This window comes from Galleria mellonella, unplaced genomic scaffold (genome assembly GCF_026898425.1).
Source record: "Galleria mellonella isolate WM207_F2 unplaced genomic scaffold, CSIRO_AGI_GalMel_v1 utg172, whole genome shotgun sequence".
NCBI lineage: Eukaryota > Metazoa > Arthropoda > Insecta > Lepidoptera > Pyralidae > Galleria > Galleria mellonella.
Window position 1 is genome coordinate 2,627,732 of NW_026442015.1, and position 20,836 is coordinate 2,648,567.

Sequence of the window (20,836 nt, forward strand, 5' to 3'; positions counted from 1 at the left end):
TGCGCCCATCGGATAGGGTTCCTCAAGGGGATCAACTTTCGTCATGTGACATTTCATCATCCATCGTTTTTTTTTTAACAGCCATATGGATATCCACCAACCCACAGTTCACTTTATTTTAATTATTCCTTTACTTATATTCTGATTTTATTATATGTGTATAACTTTCATTTAATATGGCCCGAAAATCAAAACTGAGTGAGCAACACTAGTCACCCATCTATGGTCTTTTTCATCTGTGACTATGCGTCGCCGTCTATTGCTTGCTTTTGACGTCATTCTCGTTGCTTTTTTAAATTTCCTTCGTACCTATTCTTTTCTATGTGTCTAAATGTGACTTTTTTTTAAACAACATAAATATTACAATATTAATTGATACTTAATGTAATGTATTGTGTTATTGTAATTCGATTCACTTTCTGAGATAAGTGATATTAACATAACCTGCAAACAAAACACCGCCTTACTAAAATGGATAATACCGATGAAAATGTTGAAATTGTGAGTACACTTTTATTTCTCGTTTTTATTTCAGTTTCATAGTTGTAAATAGATATTAAAACCATCTTAGATAGTACAGTTTTAGTTAAATACGCTAAAATATCTACAGTGTAATCCTAACTCCCCACAATGCGTGGTATTTATAAGCGCTTAGCTTGATATTTATTTTTTAGATACGTGATAACTACATTAATATTATTCTATATTTCCTATAAATTTATTCCCACGACGAACATGGTCCCTGTTTTTTTAACTTCATATTAAAGAATAAAGGACAAATTGTATGCAAGTGAACAGAACTTTAAATATTTTGAATATCTAGTTATTTTTATAATTTTGCCGCCTAATTTACAATGCATTTTTATCAAAGAAGAAGCTAAATCACTCGGCTATCGCTGTTTTAAAGCAAAATTACAATTTCACAGTATGATTTTGTGTGAATACAAACTACCAAATAAAATAAAATTATAGTTTTAGGTTAGATATAAGTTTAGAAAAAGATTAGTTGTTGGCCAATAACATTTGAATAGAATATTAAGCTATGAAATAAATATATAATTTGTCTTTTCTCTCATGATACCCATTATAAGGCATCTGTTAGTTTCCTTTTTTTAATGGATGATAATGAAATTGTAACCCTGCCTGTGTTATCGGTATACACTAGTGAGGGATGATTGGCGAGGATAAAAAGGTAGGACAGTTAGTCCATCATGACTAATTCAACGATAAATGAGTCACTATAGTTTCCATGGGGAACTGAGTGGAAGTCGACCCAATAGGATAGAATAGCAATAGGGGCTGACCTCCCCATTACTAACAATCCTTTCCCTCCACCTGTTAGAGATTAGGTTTCAGTTATATAATAATAAGTATATACATTTGAAATTTCAGGACTGGGGAAATGAAAGGCTGAGTCGTGCCCAACGTGCTGTTGAGGCAAACATTTATGATGTAGATTCATGGTCTTTGCTTATTAGAGAAGCCCAGACAAGGCATATAAATGACGTGCGCTCAATGTATGAGAAGCTTATTACAGCTTTTCCTACTACAGGTCGTTACTGGAAAATCTACATTGAACAGGAGGTTAGTATAACACTGTACTACTTTTTTTCTTTCTTATAAGAAAGCATATATTCTAATTTGATAGTCACAGACATGCTGAAAAGCTGTCTCTCATAAAATACATTTAATTAAATTCTCATATTTATTAATTGTCGATATATTTAATGGTAATTTTATGAACTTGCTATATTAAATTATATTTACAATGTGATACTGTGATGTAAGGCACCATACTTACCTTCAGGGTGACATCCAAATGAAGTTGACATAATTGTTGGAAACAATATACATAGCAAGTACATAAAATTCCCATTATACACATACATAGATATAAAAAAATGAAGAGAAATTGTTTTAAAAATAATAATTATAAATTGTTTCTATTGTTTCAGATGAAAGCAAGACTATTTGAAAAAGTAGAAAAGGTTAGTATGTAACATCGTAAGTTATTTAGTTGTAAGTAACATCTGTGATATTAAAAAAAAATAATTAAAATAAGCTTGTCAATGTGACAAGAAGGTATTAACAGATTCTATGAATCTATGTACATTTAGATGTAAGATGAAATAAATGAGACAATATGAAACTTTATCTTTTTTTTCGGATAGGGTGTCTGTGTTCAGACATGTTGGAGGTGATTTTTGGCAGGCAGCAAATATAGAAATTAACATCTGGTTTTTTATATTGATGTTTAAATCTTAGAAATTTATGATAATGTTGCCATAAAAAGATCACTTTTGACATGTATTTCAACCCTACATACATATCCCTGTCTTGTGTAGTTTGGCTATAAAGTCACAATTTATAACATTTGTCACAATATTTCTTTATTTTTATTTAAGAAATTTTTTTACAAGGATGATCAAGATATCCTATTTATAAAAAAAAACCAAGAAAGTAGAGATACACGTACTCCTTTCACTATCCCACTGGCAATGATGACAATTAAATCAGTTTATCTGAATAATTAAAATAGTGTTCTCATTAATGTCCACCCCCCACCCCCTTCACTTTCTTTACAATTCGTACTGTAGAGCTATACCCAAAAATTCAGTACAGTGTACACATTTTACATCATGCTACAACTATCAGTGAATCATACTAAACTAGAATTTTAAAATAATCTATTTTTGTTATATATATATATTTAAAAAATTATTAAATTTACTAAATAATGTTAAACAACTATGCCAAGTTTATTAAACATGGTTTAAATAGGCAGTGTTTTAAACTTTTTTTGTAGTAATAGAACAACTGTAAAATCTAGAGCCAAATTAGACCTTCATTTCAAAATCTGAATTTACTATATAATTAAAAATTTACCTCTATTTTCACATCAAATCGTAGCGTATAAAAGAATCGAGTGCCAAAAGCCATAAAAATTTTCTTATCTCATACATGCACACCAATTCTTGACTCCTCCCAATTAAAAGACAATCTAATTATAATAAGTTAGTTTTCCTTTATTACCTACATCCATCTACTTTAATATTGTTATTTTAGTAGACGAAGTAATACATTACTAAGTTATTAATATATACCCCAAATCAATAATTACATACATATCTGCTACACCTGTCTCCCATTGGGGCAGACAGAAACAATGTAATGCCAAATGCTTCGATTCAAACGGACCTCTATTATTTCCTCCACATTTATCAATCTTTTCATACACGCTCCCGGCTAATTTGGCTCTACTTCAGCATGTCTCCTATTTAGTCGACATATGTCCGTTTAGAAGGCACTTATTGACATCTCCATTCATTCGTGCTAGATAAATCTCTTTTGTAATTATTTTTCATCCATCCTTTCAAAATAACCAAACTAACGCAACATTTCAATCTTTGTCACTGTAAGAACAAGGAATTTTTGTTGTCACTACATCACCTTTCAGTCCACGCTTTTCTCTAATCACATTATTTTTCACTCTATCTTTTAATGTAATACCACACATCTTTCCGAGCTCTCATCTCTACAGCCTTTATCCTGCTTTCTGTTGGTGTCAGTTCCTCCTGAATTATGGCAAGGCAAGCTTTACTCAGTACACGAGATTTTTACACTCATCATTCGGAATCCGCAATCAGACTCTTTCAAATCGGTCTAGCAACTGTCCATGAAAAGATTGAACAGCCAAAGAGATGCTACACAGCTTTGTTGTACACCACGTTGAAAGCCAAACCAGATTGTATAGATCCTATCTTATTCGAATGCCTGTAACAGAATATTTACTCTCTTATTATTCGAATATACTAATCCTTATATAAGAGTTTGAATGCCCATATCAAGTGGCTGCCCACCCCATACATAGTCAGTGTTTGTCATTTCTGTCCATTCTGTTATAAGCCTTTTAAAGTCAACGAAGGCACAAAAAAGCTTGATATTGAGCTAAGGATTTCTCTGCTATGCAACAAAGGAAAAGACTTAATCCGTACATACCATACCCAGAGTCGAATTATCTCTAAAACAAACTAAGCAAGTGTTTAGGCAAATTGTAAATAAAGAAAAAAAGAACAAAATTGTGCAATACCTACTTAAACAATATAAAATTGGCATAGCCTTAAAAATATGCATAACAATGGCAGTCAGCAATTGCGATGATGTGCGGAGTTTTTCCTGTTCAAAGAGAGTGAAAAATTATAGTCGCACGACCATGACAGATAACAGATTAAATTCGTTAGCAATTAATTTCAGTAGTAAATATTGAATTTAATTTATTGCTATCTTTGAACTATGTATAACGATATTATTGGCAATTTCGAAGACTATTAATTTCATTTTTTTTTACAATTGTCATTGAATATGTTTAGTATATATTTTTAAATATACTAAATATTTATAATAAATGGCGCGCTAGAGGGGCGCCGATGAGGTGCTTGGTTTTCGCGACATTTAATCCCCCTTCGCTCATACACTTTCAAAATCCTGATTGCACATCCCAAATTTCACTCTCCGTTTCGTTCATCACTCTTAATCGAAATCCTAGCATACAAATTGCCTATTGAAAAGATTTATTTCACGGAAATTTTTGCTCTCCTACTGTGCTTGCGACTTTTATGTAGTGGCCTATTAAAGTCTTTGTCCTAGTCACCTAATACACAACTAGACCGCCAAAATTTATTATACAACAATTACAGCAGGCTTACAATGATATCTCAACCTTTTTTAAACATCCCAGTAGATAGTCTATCGAAATTCTGCTTTACTAACGTTCACTGTCTTCATTGCTTTTATTACTTCATCCATATTCATATTATTTTTACTATCAACTTCCTTGCTCATCATTTGCTCTCTGATTATATTACCATCTGCATACGTTATCACACCCACTTTTGAATCTCCCTTTTTACCTCTAGCTGTTCGAATTAAATGCTAAAATAGCTTTTGGTTCCTTACAATTCCTTTTTTGTTTTTTTTCGTCACTACTTCTTTAACTTTTTTTTTTCATTATGTGATACTTCTCTTGCAATTTTTTCAACATTATTTACGTAACCTTGCATTCTTTTATTGACATCGGTGGCCAACAAATCTATCCAAGCTTTTTCTTTAAAACCACCATGTCTTTCATATCTGCTCTTCTATCTATCTTTACTCTCACTCTTTCTATTTGTGAATAAGCCACTTATTCTTGAAACTACCAAAAAGTAATCATACATTCAGTCATTACTCATGAGTGGAAATCGAGCAGTCTTTCTTCTTCATTTTATTCACTCCTAAAACATCAATTATTCTCTCGTTAATCATCATACTTCATTTATTTTACTATCCATATGTCCAATTTGACATTCCTTTGCCCTCTTTTTGCCGTTCGGGCAAACAGGAGAGTCATGAATTGACTCGAGACGTAGCAAATCGTCATCGATGAAAAATTTATTAAATAATTATTATAATAAATAGTCTTAGCAATACAAATTAAAATCGTTATTTATGATCCTGTAAGTGTTTAATTTTTATATTTAATTGTGTATAATAGTAACTATCAAATAATTTAGAATATTTATCTAATAATCAAATTAATTATTTTCCTCCTATATGGCAAGGTAAGTTTCATTTATTGATAAAAGACACAAGTCTGCGCGTTTACCGCAAAAAAGACGCCGTTTGTCGTATCTCCTCACTTTCAGGGCACTTCCCTTGATAAAAAGTCAAGTCTAGGAATTCTGGGCGTTGATATATCTTGCGACGTCCAGTTTTGCGGTCATCTGGAGGAGAAGGCTAAGATAGCTTCCAAAAAGTTAGGAGTGCTCAATAGGGTGAGACGATATTTCATGCCAGAACACCGCCTGAAATTATATAAAGCCCAAGTCAGGCCGCATATGGAATACTGTTCTCACCTGTGGGCAGGAGCGCCACAGTACCAACTCCTTCCGTTAGACCGCATTCAAAGTCGGGCGGCTCGAATTATCGATAGTCAACGCCTTACTGTCCGACTTGACCCATTGAAACTGCGCAGAGATGTTGCATCTCTGTGCATCTTCTACCGAATTTATCATGGGGAGTGTTCTGAGGAATTGTTCGGATTGATACCTGCTGCTGATTTTTACAACCCGCCACAAACTAAAGTTTCATCCCAATCATCTGGACGAGTGGCGGTCTTCCACCGTGCGTTTTTCAAGGCACTTTCTTCCACGCACAACCATTCTTTGGAATCAACTTCCAGCAGCAGTATTTCCGAACCGATACGACAACATAACCTTCAAGAAAAGAGTATATTCCTTTTTAAAAGGCCGGCAGCACACCTGCAATGCCGCTGGTGTTGTGGGTGATCATGGGCGGCGGTAGTCACTTACCATCAGGTGAGCCGCATGCTCGTTTGCCCCCTGTGTTGTAAAAAAAAAAAAAAAAAAAATAATATCTATATATATAAAGTAAAATGTCTTGACCATTACACAGCAAAAACTGCTGATTCTAATGTCTATTTTATTTCTACACTTATTATTTATCTTGTCTTCGCACGGTTAGATAGATAAAAAGATAAATTAGTGTTTTATATTAACGTTAATAATTTTTGTTGGTTCCGGCAAAAATGGGCCACCGCTTCCTTTCCCACGAGTGTCATAAGAGGCGATTAAGGGAACTTAATAGTCGAGTGATGGAGAGTAGCGCCCCTCTTAAAACATCACCAAAAGGCTAATTGTGGTTGCCAATCTGCCTGCCAAACGTGGCAACTACTGATAAACCAACCTAAGTTTGTCAGTTTAGAAGTAAGAGGCAGTCGGTGCTGTGCACACCCCATAGGGTAGACATGGATAAGTCGACGATTTTTCTTGCGTCAACTCGATAACTCAGACGTCACCCCACTGCGCTAGCACATCTTATAGTTAACTCAAAATTGTGCCGCGACGCACAAAATATCTGGTATCGCTGTACACTGTGCTTAAAACTGGACTCCGAAAAAAAACAAGCCTTTATATTTTACTGCATTTATACCATTTATACAGTTTACAACTGCACCTATTACCCAAATTTCTCCAAGTCCAAAGCCCATTTCACTGTTTTCCAACAACTTCCCGGTACTGCGCTGTGTGCCAACTCATTTTGAAGGAGTGAATCGACACATCCAGCGCAATGAAGTGAGTTGGCGCAATTGCATGGTGTAGCGCTGTGTTACCCATGTCTACCATAGGGATAAAGGCGTTAGAATATAATAATAATATTGTATGTGTGGTCATCTAGCTGTTCCAGCGGTGTCTCATGAAGATTCTCAACATCGAACTGTGGCGGCTTTACCTGAACTATGTAAAGGAGACCAAGTGTATGTTGCCAACATACAAGTAAGTTAATATTTACATTTCTGTTTGTACCTACTATTGAAGCTGGGGGAAAGGCATTGTTTGTACTAGTGTGGTACTAGCAATATACCCTACTAACAGGCCCTTTCCGACGCGGTCCCCCTTGGAAACTATCACGGTTGATTTTTGATGAATTAGTTATAAACGGCCAACTGACTTGCTTTCATCCTCACTTATCATCCATCCTGCTAACACTAGCAGGGCCCCATTATACACATACTAAAAACCTAGCGGAGTTACTATTCCATTATTACCCAAAAAAAAATATTGAAGCTGGGCGTGAAGGGATTATTAGTACTTGTATTGGGGTCTAAAAGGTTAGTTGTTAGCAATAAACCACCATATATAACTATCAGATCAACCTCTTCGTAGTTCTCTCTAAAAACTGTCATAATTAATTCTTGTGGAATTCATCTCAATGGACTTGCTTTCATTCTCTTTCAACATTTCTCACTGATACCCCGCTAGCGTATACCAATAGTGCAGGCGGGGTTACCATTCTATTGTCAACCATAAAAAAACGCTATAGAAATTTTTCTTTGAGGGAGCTATTTATAGTAGGTAATTACAAATTTTTCATTGTGTAATCTAGATGTTCTTTCATTTTTTGTATTTAGATATAACAATAATAGGATTTTATTAGATCTCTGAAGGAAAGATTGATAATTATATAATTTCTGATTGGCATATCTTCTCAGACTATCTTACAGACCTTTGTAATTTATTCCTTTTCTAGGGAGAAAATGGCTCAAGCATACGATTTCGCACTGGAAAAAATAGGGCTAGATATCCACGCTTACCCAATATGGAATGACTACGTCACATTCCTGAAGAGTGTGGACGCTGTCGGCTCTTATGCTGAGAATCAGAAAATATCTGCAGTCAGAAAGGTTTATATGTTCTCTGTTTATATTCGCATATCAGATAGTTTTAGCGTAATCTTACTGATATAATAAAATTGCAATTAGTTTATGTTTGTACAGAGGAGATATTTAAGAAAAATTAATATGAGGGGTCTTAATAAGATAAATAAATGCTAAAACAATAATTGTTCTGGTACCATGTAAAAACTACTGCGCCAAATTGGATGCGGTTTTCTCAGTTGTATATGTATACCTAAAGGTCTAACATGTTTTCCTACTTCTGAAATCTACGCGTACAAAGTAGCCGAAAAAACTAATATAAAATATGAACATGTTCTGTGACAGACACGTTTCTTCATCTTTTTGGCCTCCTGCTCTTAGATTTAATGGATCAAATGTTGACAACAGTAAAGTAATGCCATGGACTACCTTTGTCGGGATTATGATCGTTAGCGTATTTATTTTAATCAATATTTTTTATCTTAGGTCTACCAAAGGGCCGTTATAACCCCAATAATAGGCATAGAGACGCTGTGGAAGGATTACATAGCTTTCGAACAAAGTATCAACAGTATTATTGGTGAGTTTTTACATATGAAATTGTTATTGCAGGCGTTTATAGGCTACGGTAATCGGTTAACATCAGGTGGGCCGTATGCTTGTTTGCCACCTCAGTGGTATAAAGAAAAGTTATTATTACCTTATACATACGTATATTTTATTTATTCAAAAGTAAAAAAAAAAATAACAGAACACTAATTTTATTAAAAGTTTTCATATTTAAAGAATAAAACAGAATCAAGCCGGTTCGTAACAGGTATTTTACTCTATCTTTCAATTGTCCATTTACTTAGAAATATTCTACTTATCTTACTAATTATAATTGTTATTAATTTGGAATTGATTCAGTATATTAATCCGTTACTAATTAATTGCAAAGTATTTTTTGTTACAATTTTGAATTAAATGTATTATTATTTCATGAACAGCGGAACGAATGGCTATGGAGCGTTCAAGGGAGTATATGAACGCCCGACGCGTGGCCAAAGAGTTGGAGACTGTCACACGGGGCCTAAATAGGAACATGCCGGCGACTCCGCCCACTGTCGACCGGGAGGAAATGAAACAGGTTTAAATCTCATATAGCTACAGTGTATCTTAATCCTCAGCCATGGGCATTAGAAGGAAAGGGGTTGTTGGTAATGGAGTTTAACAGCCCCATTGTCAGCAATATACCGTATCAGGTCGACTTCCACGTGGTTTTTCCTGAAAACTATTTTAGTTAATTTATACAAAAGTCGTCACGATGGACCAACTAACTGTACTTCATCCTCACCTATAATCTCTCACTGGTGTCCTGCCAGTGTATACGAATAGCGCAGGCGGGGTTACCATTCCACTATCATTCTTAAAAAAAAACCATGGGCGTTACAATTTATTATATAATGTCCATGGTGCTGTTAATCTCGGTAACGGTTACCACTTTCCATGACATAGGTTTTCAGTTTGTTTGCAATTTTATGTTGCATAAAAAAAAAAGTAGTTGAAAATGTTATTATTATTCCATATATTATAAGAATACAAAGTATATGGCAACACAATTTAAATTGTTAAAATGAAAATAAATCAAAATCATCATTATCATAGCAACCGTTATCTGTTCACTGCTGGACGTAGGCCTCCCCTACAGACTGTCATAAGGTACGGTCCTAAACGACCTGAATCCACTGACTCCCTACAATCTATTTGAGGTCGGTCGTCTATTTAGTAGGTGGTCGCTACTCAAAAACCTTTCTTTCCCTCGGTTGTCGACGAAGAATTCGAACTATGTGACCAGTGGACCTACCATGAAGTGTTTTCCGAAATTTCGGAGCCAAACGAAATACAAATTTGATGTTAAAATTACATAATACATGCCGTTTGGAAATATTAAAAATGTTAAAATATTTGGACTTTTATGATATTATATGATGACTTATATGATGAACGAAATTCATTTTATTGATCCGATTTTAGTATAAACACGAAATTGAGCCCGAAATTTCGGAATTTCATTTCATGGTAGACTCGCAGCCCTATTGCCACTTTATCTTCCTTGTCCTAAAATCAAAACGAGTAATAATAATAATGAAACCTATGCTGTATGTTACTTTTTATGCAGTTTTTCAATCATATACTGTAATTGGTTTATGTGTAGGTGGAACTGTGGAAGAAGTACATAACATGGGAACGCTCGAATCCTCTCCGCTCAGAGGACACGGCGTTAGTCGCGCGCCGAGTAATGTTTGCCATAGAGCAGTGCCTCTTGTGCCTGGCGCACCACCCTGATGTATGGCACCAAGCGGCGCAGTTTCTAGATCATTCTGCTAAACTGCTCACGGAGAAAGGGGTGAGTTCGCCAGTCGTTGTTGTATTGTGTATCTGCTATGCAAGTGTTTATATTACATTCGCGACTCGAACCGGCTTCGCACGGTTTTTGTTTTTAAATAAAAAACAGCCATGTCACTCGCTGTTAATGTGGCCTTCTATAGGTGAAAGTATTTTTTATACTGTATAAGAAATTTTCAGTTTATCCATTACTAGTTATCCGACTTGATAAATAAAAATTTTAAAAACAACATATAGTAAATCTTACTCATTGATAATGTAGGTTTTTATAGGAAAAGGTATTTTTAAATTATTTAACAATTTTTGAATGAATCCTTTACAAAAAAAGCTTTCTTAGTTTTTACCCGCCATTTTGTTTGCGGGTCAACTATGTGTTGATTGATCGGAGTAAAAAGTAACCAATCCTTCTCCATCTCAAATAGTACACGTGTACCAAATTTCATAACGATTGATTTAACTATTGAGGCGCTAAGAGGTAACGAACTGACTCACTTAAAATGTTGCAGGCGTTTAGAGGCTACACTAACCGTTTACTATCAGACGGGTTGTACGCTTGTTTAGCACCTTCATGTTATATAAAAATAGACTATATTCTTTGTTACCATCAGCTGATCCATCGGTTTATTTGCGTCTCCATATCATATAAAAAATATAATTATTTCTTGTAATTGTTTATATTTATAATAAGTTTACTATTGTAATCTTTTGGAGGAAACAATAAAGAGTATCTATTATCTATTCATCTATAAATTGTTTTGTCCAGGATTCAAATGCGGCACGACTATTCTCAGACGAAGCGGCCGCTGTATACGAGCGGGCGACGAGCGGGCCGCTCAAGCAATCTACGTTGCTACATTTCGCGCACGCCGACTATGAAGAGAGCAGGCTGCATTACAACAAGGTTAGTTTGACGGGCTGTTAATGCGATTAAACACACTCGAACAAGTTTTAATTTATCCTACTTAGGTTAACCTTAAAATCTGGATTACATACTTAAATTATTTAGTGAATTTCTAAATTTCTTGACATTGGCAATATACTTCTTTTTGTATTACTAATTGAAGAATTATGGTACTGATTGTATAAATAATAATTTGTTAAAGTAATATAGAAAAAAGAGTGCTAAATTTATAGTCAATCCATTAATGTAAACTCACTTTTATGATCACAGCATATACACAGCAGCAGGTATATATAGCACAGTACATAATATTGTTTATATTCCCAGGTGCACCAAGTGTATACAAGATATTTAGATATGGAAGATATAGATCCAACGCTGGCTTACGTACAGTACATGAAGTTCGCGAGGAGAGCTGAAGGTATCAAGTCAGCGCGGACCGTGTTCAAACGGGCCAGGGAGGACCCTAGGTAAGGTTCCAGTCGATTGATTAATAGAAAAGATCTACTGTAGCTACTGTCTATTGGGATGCCAAGTCTGTAAGGTTTGTAACATTCGTGTTATTTAATTTCGATAATGACAAAAGATATAAGAAATGAAGCTGTTCGATCTAAGTCTACGTTTTCTCACGACAATTTTAGGAAGTATTATCTTAGTTATACACATGGTTTCTTGCGCCAAATAGCTATCGGCATTTTCTTTTCTCCTCTACTCAAAGGTCTAGAAGAATGTAACATCTATAGCGCCTACTATTTCCATATTTGATATACTATTATTGATGGAACATCTGCTATAGCTGCATATACTTCATTTAAGCCACCCATTCGTTTTCAGTGTGATTATCTCTTATAATGCTTTATATTTACAAGGAAACAATAAAGAGTATCTATATATCTATAGCTACTTGAAGTATATTGGAAACACAATCTGTAAAACAGACGTATTTATATAGAACATAGGCGTATTGGGGAGGGGGACAGCCCAGCATTATCTGGTGTCCTCCCTAGAATCAAGATTCGTAAAACACTTTTAAAAATAAGTATGGGCCTCTTAGAAACAGCTGTAATCCCTACACGTTTGTTTGTCCCAGATCCCGCTACCACGTGTTCGTCGCCGCTGCTCTCATGGAGTACTACTGCTCCAAAGACAAGAACATAGCCTTTCGAATCTTTGAACTTGGACTCAAGAAGTTCTCGCATATACCGGAGTATGTGCTCTGCTATATCGATTATTTGTCGCATCTGAACGGTGAGTATATCTGTCTCGCTCATGTCTAATGTAAAAGAGAGAGATAGATGGAGTTTTTTTTGATGGGTGAAAATGGAATGGTGACCCGCCTGCGCTAACGGGATACGCTGGCGGAGCACCAGTGAAGGGTGATAGATGAGAATGAAAACAGGCCAGTTAGCCCATCATGATGAATTCATCAGGAATTAACTATGATAGTTTCCAGGGAGAATCACGAGGAGATCGACCTGGTTGGGTATATTGCTAGCAATGGCATTCTCAGTCTCCATTACTAACAATCCCTTTCCCCCCAGTCAAAGTGGGTTAGAGTTTATTTGTTACCTGTTGACCTCTCAATAGCTCAACCAGTCGTTACAAAATATGTCACGCATACAATATTTAGGATGGGTCATTATTTTTATCTTAATTAATAAATATATTCCATTCACGTAGTCGAAATTGCAGGTAAAAACTGTTCTTTATGTAATAAATGAGAATACAGTTCAGTTAGAAATTAAAATCCTCATAATATTTTCCTTGTGCAGAGGATAACAACACTCGAGTGCTGTTCGAGCGAGTGCTCTCGTCGGGCAGCCTCAAGCCTGAGAGTTCAGTGGACATATGGAACAGGTTCCTCGAGTTCGAATCCAACATCGGCGATTTGATTTCTATCGTTAAGGTAGAGAAACGACGGCAAGCTGTACTAGAGAAGGTAAAGTCCCTTTTAAATTTTCTTTTTACTTTTTTTATTTCATGTTGTTTTTACTTTTTTTTTTTTTAATGTAATCAAGCTTACAGTGTGCCTAATGAAAAGCGGCCAGCTCATGAAAGTCTACAACAGTAGAGGTTAGAAGTATCATTCATACTAAGAAAAATTTCATCAAGTGACATAAAGCGATCATTGTGATGATCTTGATTTAAAAATCATTGCTTTCTTATAGGTGTCCTAAGAGACGAATAAGGGAACTTAATGATGGAGGGATGAGCAGCAGCGTCGTCTTTAAACATCATCAAAGCTTAACTGCGGTTGCGAACCCGCCTGCCCAGCGTGGCAAAACCCTCCTCATGAGGGAGGCCTATGTTCAGCAGTAGAGGGTTAACGGCTAATATAATGAATATAATTTCTACCATCGTACGGCTCGCCATCGACAGAGAGTTCATCCTCATATCCTACAGCCCAATGGTCACGTACAGAGCGGTTTAAGAGATGTTTCCTCCCACGAACACTCAGGTTATGGAATGAGCTCCCTGCCGAGGATTTCCTAAGAGCCTACAGCATGGGGTTCTTTAAAAGAGGTTTCTTCAGGGTCGGCAACGCACGTGTAATACCTCTGGTATTGCAGGCCGTATGCTTGTTTGCCACCTCAGTGGTATAAAAAAAAAGTAATTCAACTTAATATATTGGTTCGACGTTGCCTTCCTAAGTGGAATTATGGTTGAAGTATACTTAAAATTCGGCAGGAATATTGAGTCATCATTATCATATCAGTCGTTAACTGTCCACTGCTGGACATAGGCCTCCTCCATAAGGGAAGTTTTACCAGTAGATCCCACACATGGCAGGTAGGTTAACTACCGCAGTTAGGTTTTTGGTGATGTTTGAAGAGAGTCGCTACTGACTATCCCTCCACCATAAGCTCCCTTAGTCGCCTCTTACACACCCACGGGAAAGGAAGTGGTGGCCCATTCTATGCCGTGACCTACTCGGCTATTAATTTTAATAAAAATTTTATATTACTTTTCGTGTTTCAAATTGTAATTTTTATAATTACTACTTAACATTGATAAGCAAATTAATCATTTAAAATTTATCTCTTTAATATTCCTTTTTTTTTTATACAACTTAGAATGGCAAACAAGCTGACGGCCCACCTGATGGAAAGTGGTAACCGTCGCCTATAGACATGAGCAGTACCATGGACGTAACAGAGCATACTGTTTCGCCCATGATACCCCCCCATGCGTTGCCATTTCTGAGGACTCAGATGTTATTCCTCTGTACCCTGTAAATTCACGCCATATCCCACCCTTCAAACCGAAACACAGCTATGCAAACACAACTGCTTCACGGTAGAAATACGAATGGGACAGAGGTACCCAAGCAATCGACTTTTGTACAAAGTCTCCCTCTGGTTCCTTCCTTCTTAAAGTATTGTTAAGATACGATAATTTGTTTTAGATAAAAGAGTTTGAAGGCAAAGAGACCGCTCAGCTGGTGGACAGATACAAGTTCCTAGACCTGTACCCCTGCAGTATTGCCGAGCTCAAATCAATTGGATACACAGAGGTACGAAATAATTTTACAATTTATTTATTTTCATTTAATAACGCAGCATAATGTTATATTTTTTTACATATAATGAATTATCACTAACTTCATATATTCGTTACTTATTAGTATTTAATTATTTTTTCCACACACACATATATATACCTATATCTTCACAGTTTTATAGCTCGGGCTCAACTAGTAAATCGAAACGATCTAATAACCCTTGTTTACTTTCAGGTCGCATCTATGTCTAATAAATCTTGGGCGCTTGGTGGACCTTTGGCGGGCATATCGCCAGAATTAGCAGCTGTCATATTAGGACAGAAGTATGCTTTTTTTAATGTGTTGATAGATACTATAATATAGACTAGATGGAAATTGTTTTAAACCAAAATATTATATAAATAAAAATGTGCTTGAAATATACATACTACAAAAATGCCTATTTCATATTCTTTAATCTTGACTCTATATTCTTTCTATATGTCTTTTCTTGTCCTCTTATAGATTTTCGTAAATAATATTGGTGTGAATTTTTAACAAAATTAGTATACGAAAGACTGATATAATCAGAGAGAAGAAAATACGAAAAATTATATTGTAATCTTTTTATAAAAACTAGAAAAAGTTTATACAAATCTTTGTAATACTTATGAGCAGAAGTTCAAATAAAAACACTTACCAGTTGATTACTACCTCCTCAGGGACAACGATCCAAACAAAGACATTGCTCGGCCGGACACTAATCAGATGATACCTTACAAACCGAAAGTGAACCCCCTACCTGGAGAACATCCTATATCTGGTGAGAAACATGTACATTATAACCATAGACTGAACGGGAATAGATGACGCAAGTACATCAAACTTGTGTCGTTTCTTCTCCTGATAAAAACAAAATAGTGCCATATTTTCATATGATTACCAATAGGAGCAGTTTTACAATTTTTTTATATTTGTCGTGAATATGTTATAGAATTACAAGCTATTTTTTTTTTTATTATCTAAAATTTTATTATTGTATATAATCATTAAACTTTTACTACATTGTCCATATTTAACTCGCCTTATTACGTATTTCCTGTTATTATATAATTAGATATTAGAGACCTATAAGAGATAAATTGTTTTTACAACAAATGGCTAAACTCAGTAATTATTAAAATCAAATCAAATTATATTAATATCTTCAATTAGTCTGAGAAAAAAAATCACATAATTTCAATAACAGAAAAAACGTTCATAGTCAAATCTTTTTTGATTCTGTATATATTAATAAATGTTATTTTTTTTTTTTTGGTATAATATAGTTTTTATTTGCCAAAAATAAGTATTTATTAAATATAAAAAAGTATAAATAGAAGGGGGCACCCAGGTTTGAACTGGGGACCCTACGATCTGCAGTCGTATGCTCTACCACTGAGCTATACCCCCTGTATAGTGTGTCTTGAAATTGAAAGTCATTTTTGTAAAGGATTCTGTTATAACGATTTTTTTGTTTAAAAATGTATTCTTACGACTATAATTCCAATTGGAGTAACCAGACACGTCGTCGACAGTTACATTTATAATGAACGTAATACGTAAACATATAAAGCTGTGGTCAATATTTTTTAAAATGTCGGTAATCAAAGAATAAATAGTTAATGTAGTCGACTTATTTTTTGAAACCCATATATTTTATTTAAAGCAAAAATTTTAAAGTCGTGAAAAGCATAGGTATATTTCACAAATTTTTTGGATATCACCGGTATTAGAGTTATCGGTCTAAACATTAAATCTGTAAAGTCTTTAAAATATTAAAGACTTGACAGATTTAATGTTTTCACACGAATTCGTTATTTATATACTTTTCTAGAAAAGATAGGATATATTTTTATTTTTTACACATTTTTACACATACAATTCTTTATCCAATTACATTTACACCCAACAAACATATGTCTTTCTAATAACATGTGTGATAATATGTAACAGGTGGCACATTCCCGATGCCGCCTGCGTGCGCTCATTTGTGCACGCTGATGCCGCCGCCGACCAGCTTCCGCGGACCGTTCGTAGCCGTCGACCGCCTCATGCAGCTCTTCAACAGGATCTCCCTCCCTGACAAGCGTGAGTGTTTCATTCATAGTCACTTACGAGCATAAATAGTGTTATTATTTCAAAAATTTCAATTCTTTTATTCATTTTAATCGTCTCTCAGTATTGCCACATCGGGTATGCTTTTCGCAATTTGGAGCGAAAATTTTTGTGTGTGCAAAATTATATAGTTATAGTTTTTTGGTACTTGTAATGTTTGTAAGTGTGTTAAGGTACATATTTATAGTAAATTATAATAGAATAATACAATAATTACAGAAGAAACAATCCTTTTTTTTACGTCTTTCACTTTCTGGCACATAGCAAAATGTAGTGAAAAACGATAATTTTTTTTATTGGATAAAAGTCCTGGAAATCATATTTGATTCAGAGAAAAAATGTTTGACGTTTGGATAAAAAATAAAATTCGCATCTGGCAACCGTATAATCTCCATCAATGAACAGATACATACATAAAGTGCCATAAAAATATCCAAATATCCAATGTCTGCCTGTCTAAACTCAAAATATCTCGACTAGCCTACATTTAAAAATGTAATTTGTTTAAGATGGCTTCTCACTGGATATGCTCTATTTCTTAACTCCCATAATAATTATGCAATGCTGTTTGCAAATAGAAAGTTGCCAAAAAAATCTAATCATCTTTTTTTTGCTTAGGGAACTGTTGAGCAATCTTCCCATTTGTTCTTGAATGTCTTTATTGATAAACTCAATACTAACTCAAATTCTACAACCACAAATAATCTAGATCGGTGAATTATTTGTTACTTTGTATGTACAGTTTTTCTTAAAACATTGTCCTTCTTAAAACTTTACCAGAGCCAAACTGCGGTTGCCAACCCCTCTGCCCAAAAGAAAGAGAGAAAAATATTTATTTAAAAATATTTATCAATATCAATTACAACTAAAACATAAACAATTATAAACTTAAAGTAAAAGGAAATACACAAACAAATGTATACCTTATGATTATTATAATTAGAAATTATGCGACCAAAATGGTCACCACTCAACTAAGTAATAAAGGCTGATGATGATGACGTACAGTTTGTTGCGGGTGGTTTGTCAATACTATTAATCTTTACAGCCCCAGCGCCGACCCAGGAGAATGGCTGCGACACGAAGCTGTTTGACTTGGCGCGCTCCGTTCACTGGATTGTGGATGATGAGGGAATCACCACCGTAGCCAATAAGGTAATAGTTTCTTTTATTCGTGCAAAAGAAATGTTAGTGGTAGTCGTTAAAAAAAACCATATTTGTCTTACAACCATGCGGTATACTTTTAGTCTTTATGTATTTCATAAAAATAACTCACATGCACTCCGGACATGGTGTGCTTATTCCAGACATTTAAAAGCTTGACAAGTTTAAGTCTGTACAAACTACAGATTTTTGAACTAATATTTAATTTGTAAAATTGTAAAATTTAACTTATAATAAGCCCACAGATAGAGAAAGGGATTGTTAGTAATAAGGCCTAACAGCCCCATTGATAGCAATATATCTTATCAGGTCAACCTCTACGCGGTTTCCCCTACCTATTTTCATACTTACTTATTATCTCTTACTGACGACCCACCAATATATAGTGCAGTGGGTTTACTATTTCATTTTTATCCATTAAAAAATAAACAGGTCGATTTCGACGTGATTTCCCCTGGAAAGCATCGTGGTTAATTCTTGTTGAATTTATAACGATAGACGAATTGACCATGGGATGAAAGTATCTCATCTATCATCTCTCACTAATGCCCCGCCAGCAAATACTGATAGCTCGGGGAGAGAGGAGCTTCCATTTTCATCCATTAAATAAAAATAAACGGACCTGTTTACTGTGGTATGTGTGGTATTTTCTGCCCGCCATTTTAAAAAGATCCCATCAAAGAGTTTTTCATTTAATTATGTTATTCTGTGTGTATAAATATAGTATTAACATATGAGTAATCCAGAATGCACTTTGTGACAGACGCGTCGAAGAAAAGCCGGCGAGGACTCGGATGATGACGAGTTGGGTGTAGCACCACCCGTCAACGATATCTACCGGCAGAGGCAGCAGAAGCGGGTCAAATAGATGGTTCTGACACACTCGACTAGTAGAAATATAAGACATACATATAGAATCGTAGCCTTGATCTATGTGATGTAGAACGTTTAGGTATAGTAGACGTTCTCTATATAACTGGATATAACTAGCACTGTTTTTAATTATTCCCAATGGCTAACAGAATCACCTGTTGCTACTAGCGCCATCTAGTACCGAACTAAATAGTTTTTATTGTAGAGCATAATATATAATACATGCTAGTCTCGTTTACTAATAATCCCCTCCACCACCTTCACCCATTTCATTATATTAGATTATGAGTTTCAGACTCAGACGGGCCACACAAGACTATTTGTACCTAGTAATTAATAACAATATATTTAACATGTTCACTGAAATGTTAACTACTTGATCTAATAAACGCTACCCATTTAGATGTGAGGCCTCCCTTTGATCTGTAAGATGAGTAAATGTCGTACCTATATTTTTATGTACTTCAACTTTAAGGAAAAGTTCAGACATTTGTTTTTTAATACTTACGTTACATTGTACAATACATTTTTCATGAATAATGTTGCTAAGTCATTTTGTCTACACCTATAACTATACAAAATATATAATTTGAAACAATAACATAATAATTAATTAACACAAAGTCTCATTTAATGACATTATTGTACCAATTCATAGGCTACAGTAATCACTTAACATAAAGCGGGCCGTGTATTTGCCACCTCAGTGGTATTAAAATCTACTTAATGTAATACCAAGATAGTTTATTAAATGTGTCAAATTTCAAACGATTATTATAAGGAGGAAACAAGAATATATACCTATCTATTTATAAGGATTTATTCTTCTTTCAGTCTAATATGTATCCAACCTTTTTTGTTCTAATACATGGGAAATTGGTTCTGGTTTTAATAAAGCTATACATGTGCAGTCTGTAACCTAAACTTAGATATTTTATTTTTAATGATTAATTGTATAATTATATTATCGTATGTTTAGTTAAGTAATAGATTATAAACATATTCATGTAATAAAATTTTATAATGACTTATATTGGTTTTATTTCTTCTGACACTCCTTTTCCTTTCAAGATTTTTTTTTACCATAGAATAATTGTTTTCACCATACAGTACACAATTAAGTGATTTTCGTACGTGTGTTATTTTCTGCCCATCATTTTAAAAAAGCCAATTATTTAACATAATGTTAAATCTTGGTCCTGTTAAATTATTGTGTTATGCGTATTTTACTTGAGAGTTAGATAAAAGTAAAAATGATAGAACTGAAAAATTTATAATTCTAAATTTATAGCTCACAAAAAATATTTATTAATTTATAAGTAAAAGGACAAAATAAATATTAGGTTATGAAGTCTTATAGGTTGTGTTATTTATTCCATAATTTCATTAGCTCTGCATGCTTCTTTTGAAACAAAAAATGTGCGCCTCTTTTTATATGTGTATATGACCATCTATGGCCTCATTATAGTAGTTGATGAAAGAGTCATATAAATCCAAGCTGTTTGAAAAATTTTATGATTATAAACATATTTGCTTAAAAAATACTTTCGAATTCTTTAGAATGGAACTAGTTCATCAACTACGTCCATTGAGATACGAGAATTTTAAATCTAAAAATAAGTTGAATGTTTTGTATCTAAAGGAGTAAGGTTAAATA

The 20,836-nt window shown here is 34.4% G+C and overlaps 1 protein-coding gene and 1 non-coding gene across 2 annotated transcripts; one reads left to right on the forward strand and one right to left on the reverse strand.

The window, feature by feature from the left end:
• Nucleotides 1–233: 233 nt before the first annotated feature.
• LOC113514277 (protein suppressor of forked) lies at nucleotides 234–20,207 on the forward strand. The gene is made up of 18 exons (XM_026898317.3): nucleotides 234–501; nucleotides 1,393–1,584; nucleotides 1,956–1,988; nucleotides 7,237–7,334; nucleotides 8,089–8,242; nucleotides 8,702–8,795; nucleotides 9,205–9,344; nucleotides 10,413–10,604; nucleotides 11,367–11,504; nucleotides 11,832–11,974; nucleotides 12,595–12,752; nucleotides 13,277–13,443; nucleotides 14,911–15,018; nucleotides 15,241–15,329; nucleotides 15,708–15,808; nucleotides 16,981–17,115; nucleotides 18,191–18,297; nucleotides 19,070–20,207. Exons 1-18 carry the CDS (start codon nucleotides 472–474, stop codon nucleotides 19,172–19,174), a joined length of 2,184 nt encoding a protein of 727 aa, XP_026754118.2. The 5' UTR covers nucleotides 234–471; the 3' UTR covers nucleotides 19,175–20,207.
• On the reverse strand, nucleotides 16,366–16,437 carry Trnac-gca (transfer RNA cysteine (anticodon GCA)). Its single transcript has one exon. It is a non-coding gene; the product is annotated as a tRNA-Cys (tRNA).
• Nucleotides 20,208–20,836: the final 629 nt, after the last annotated feature.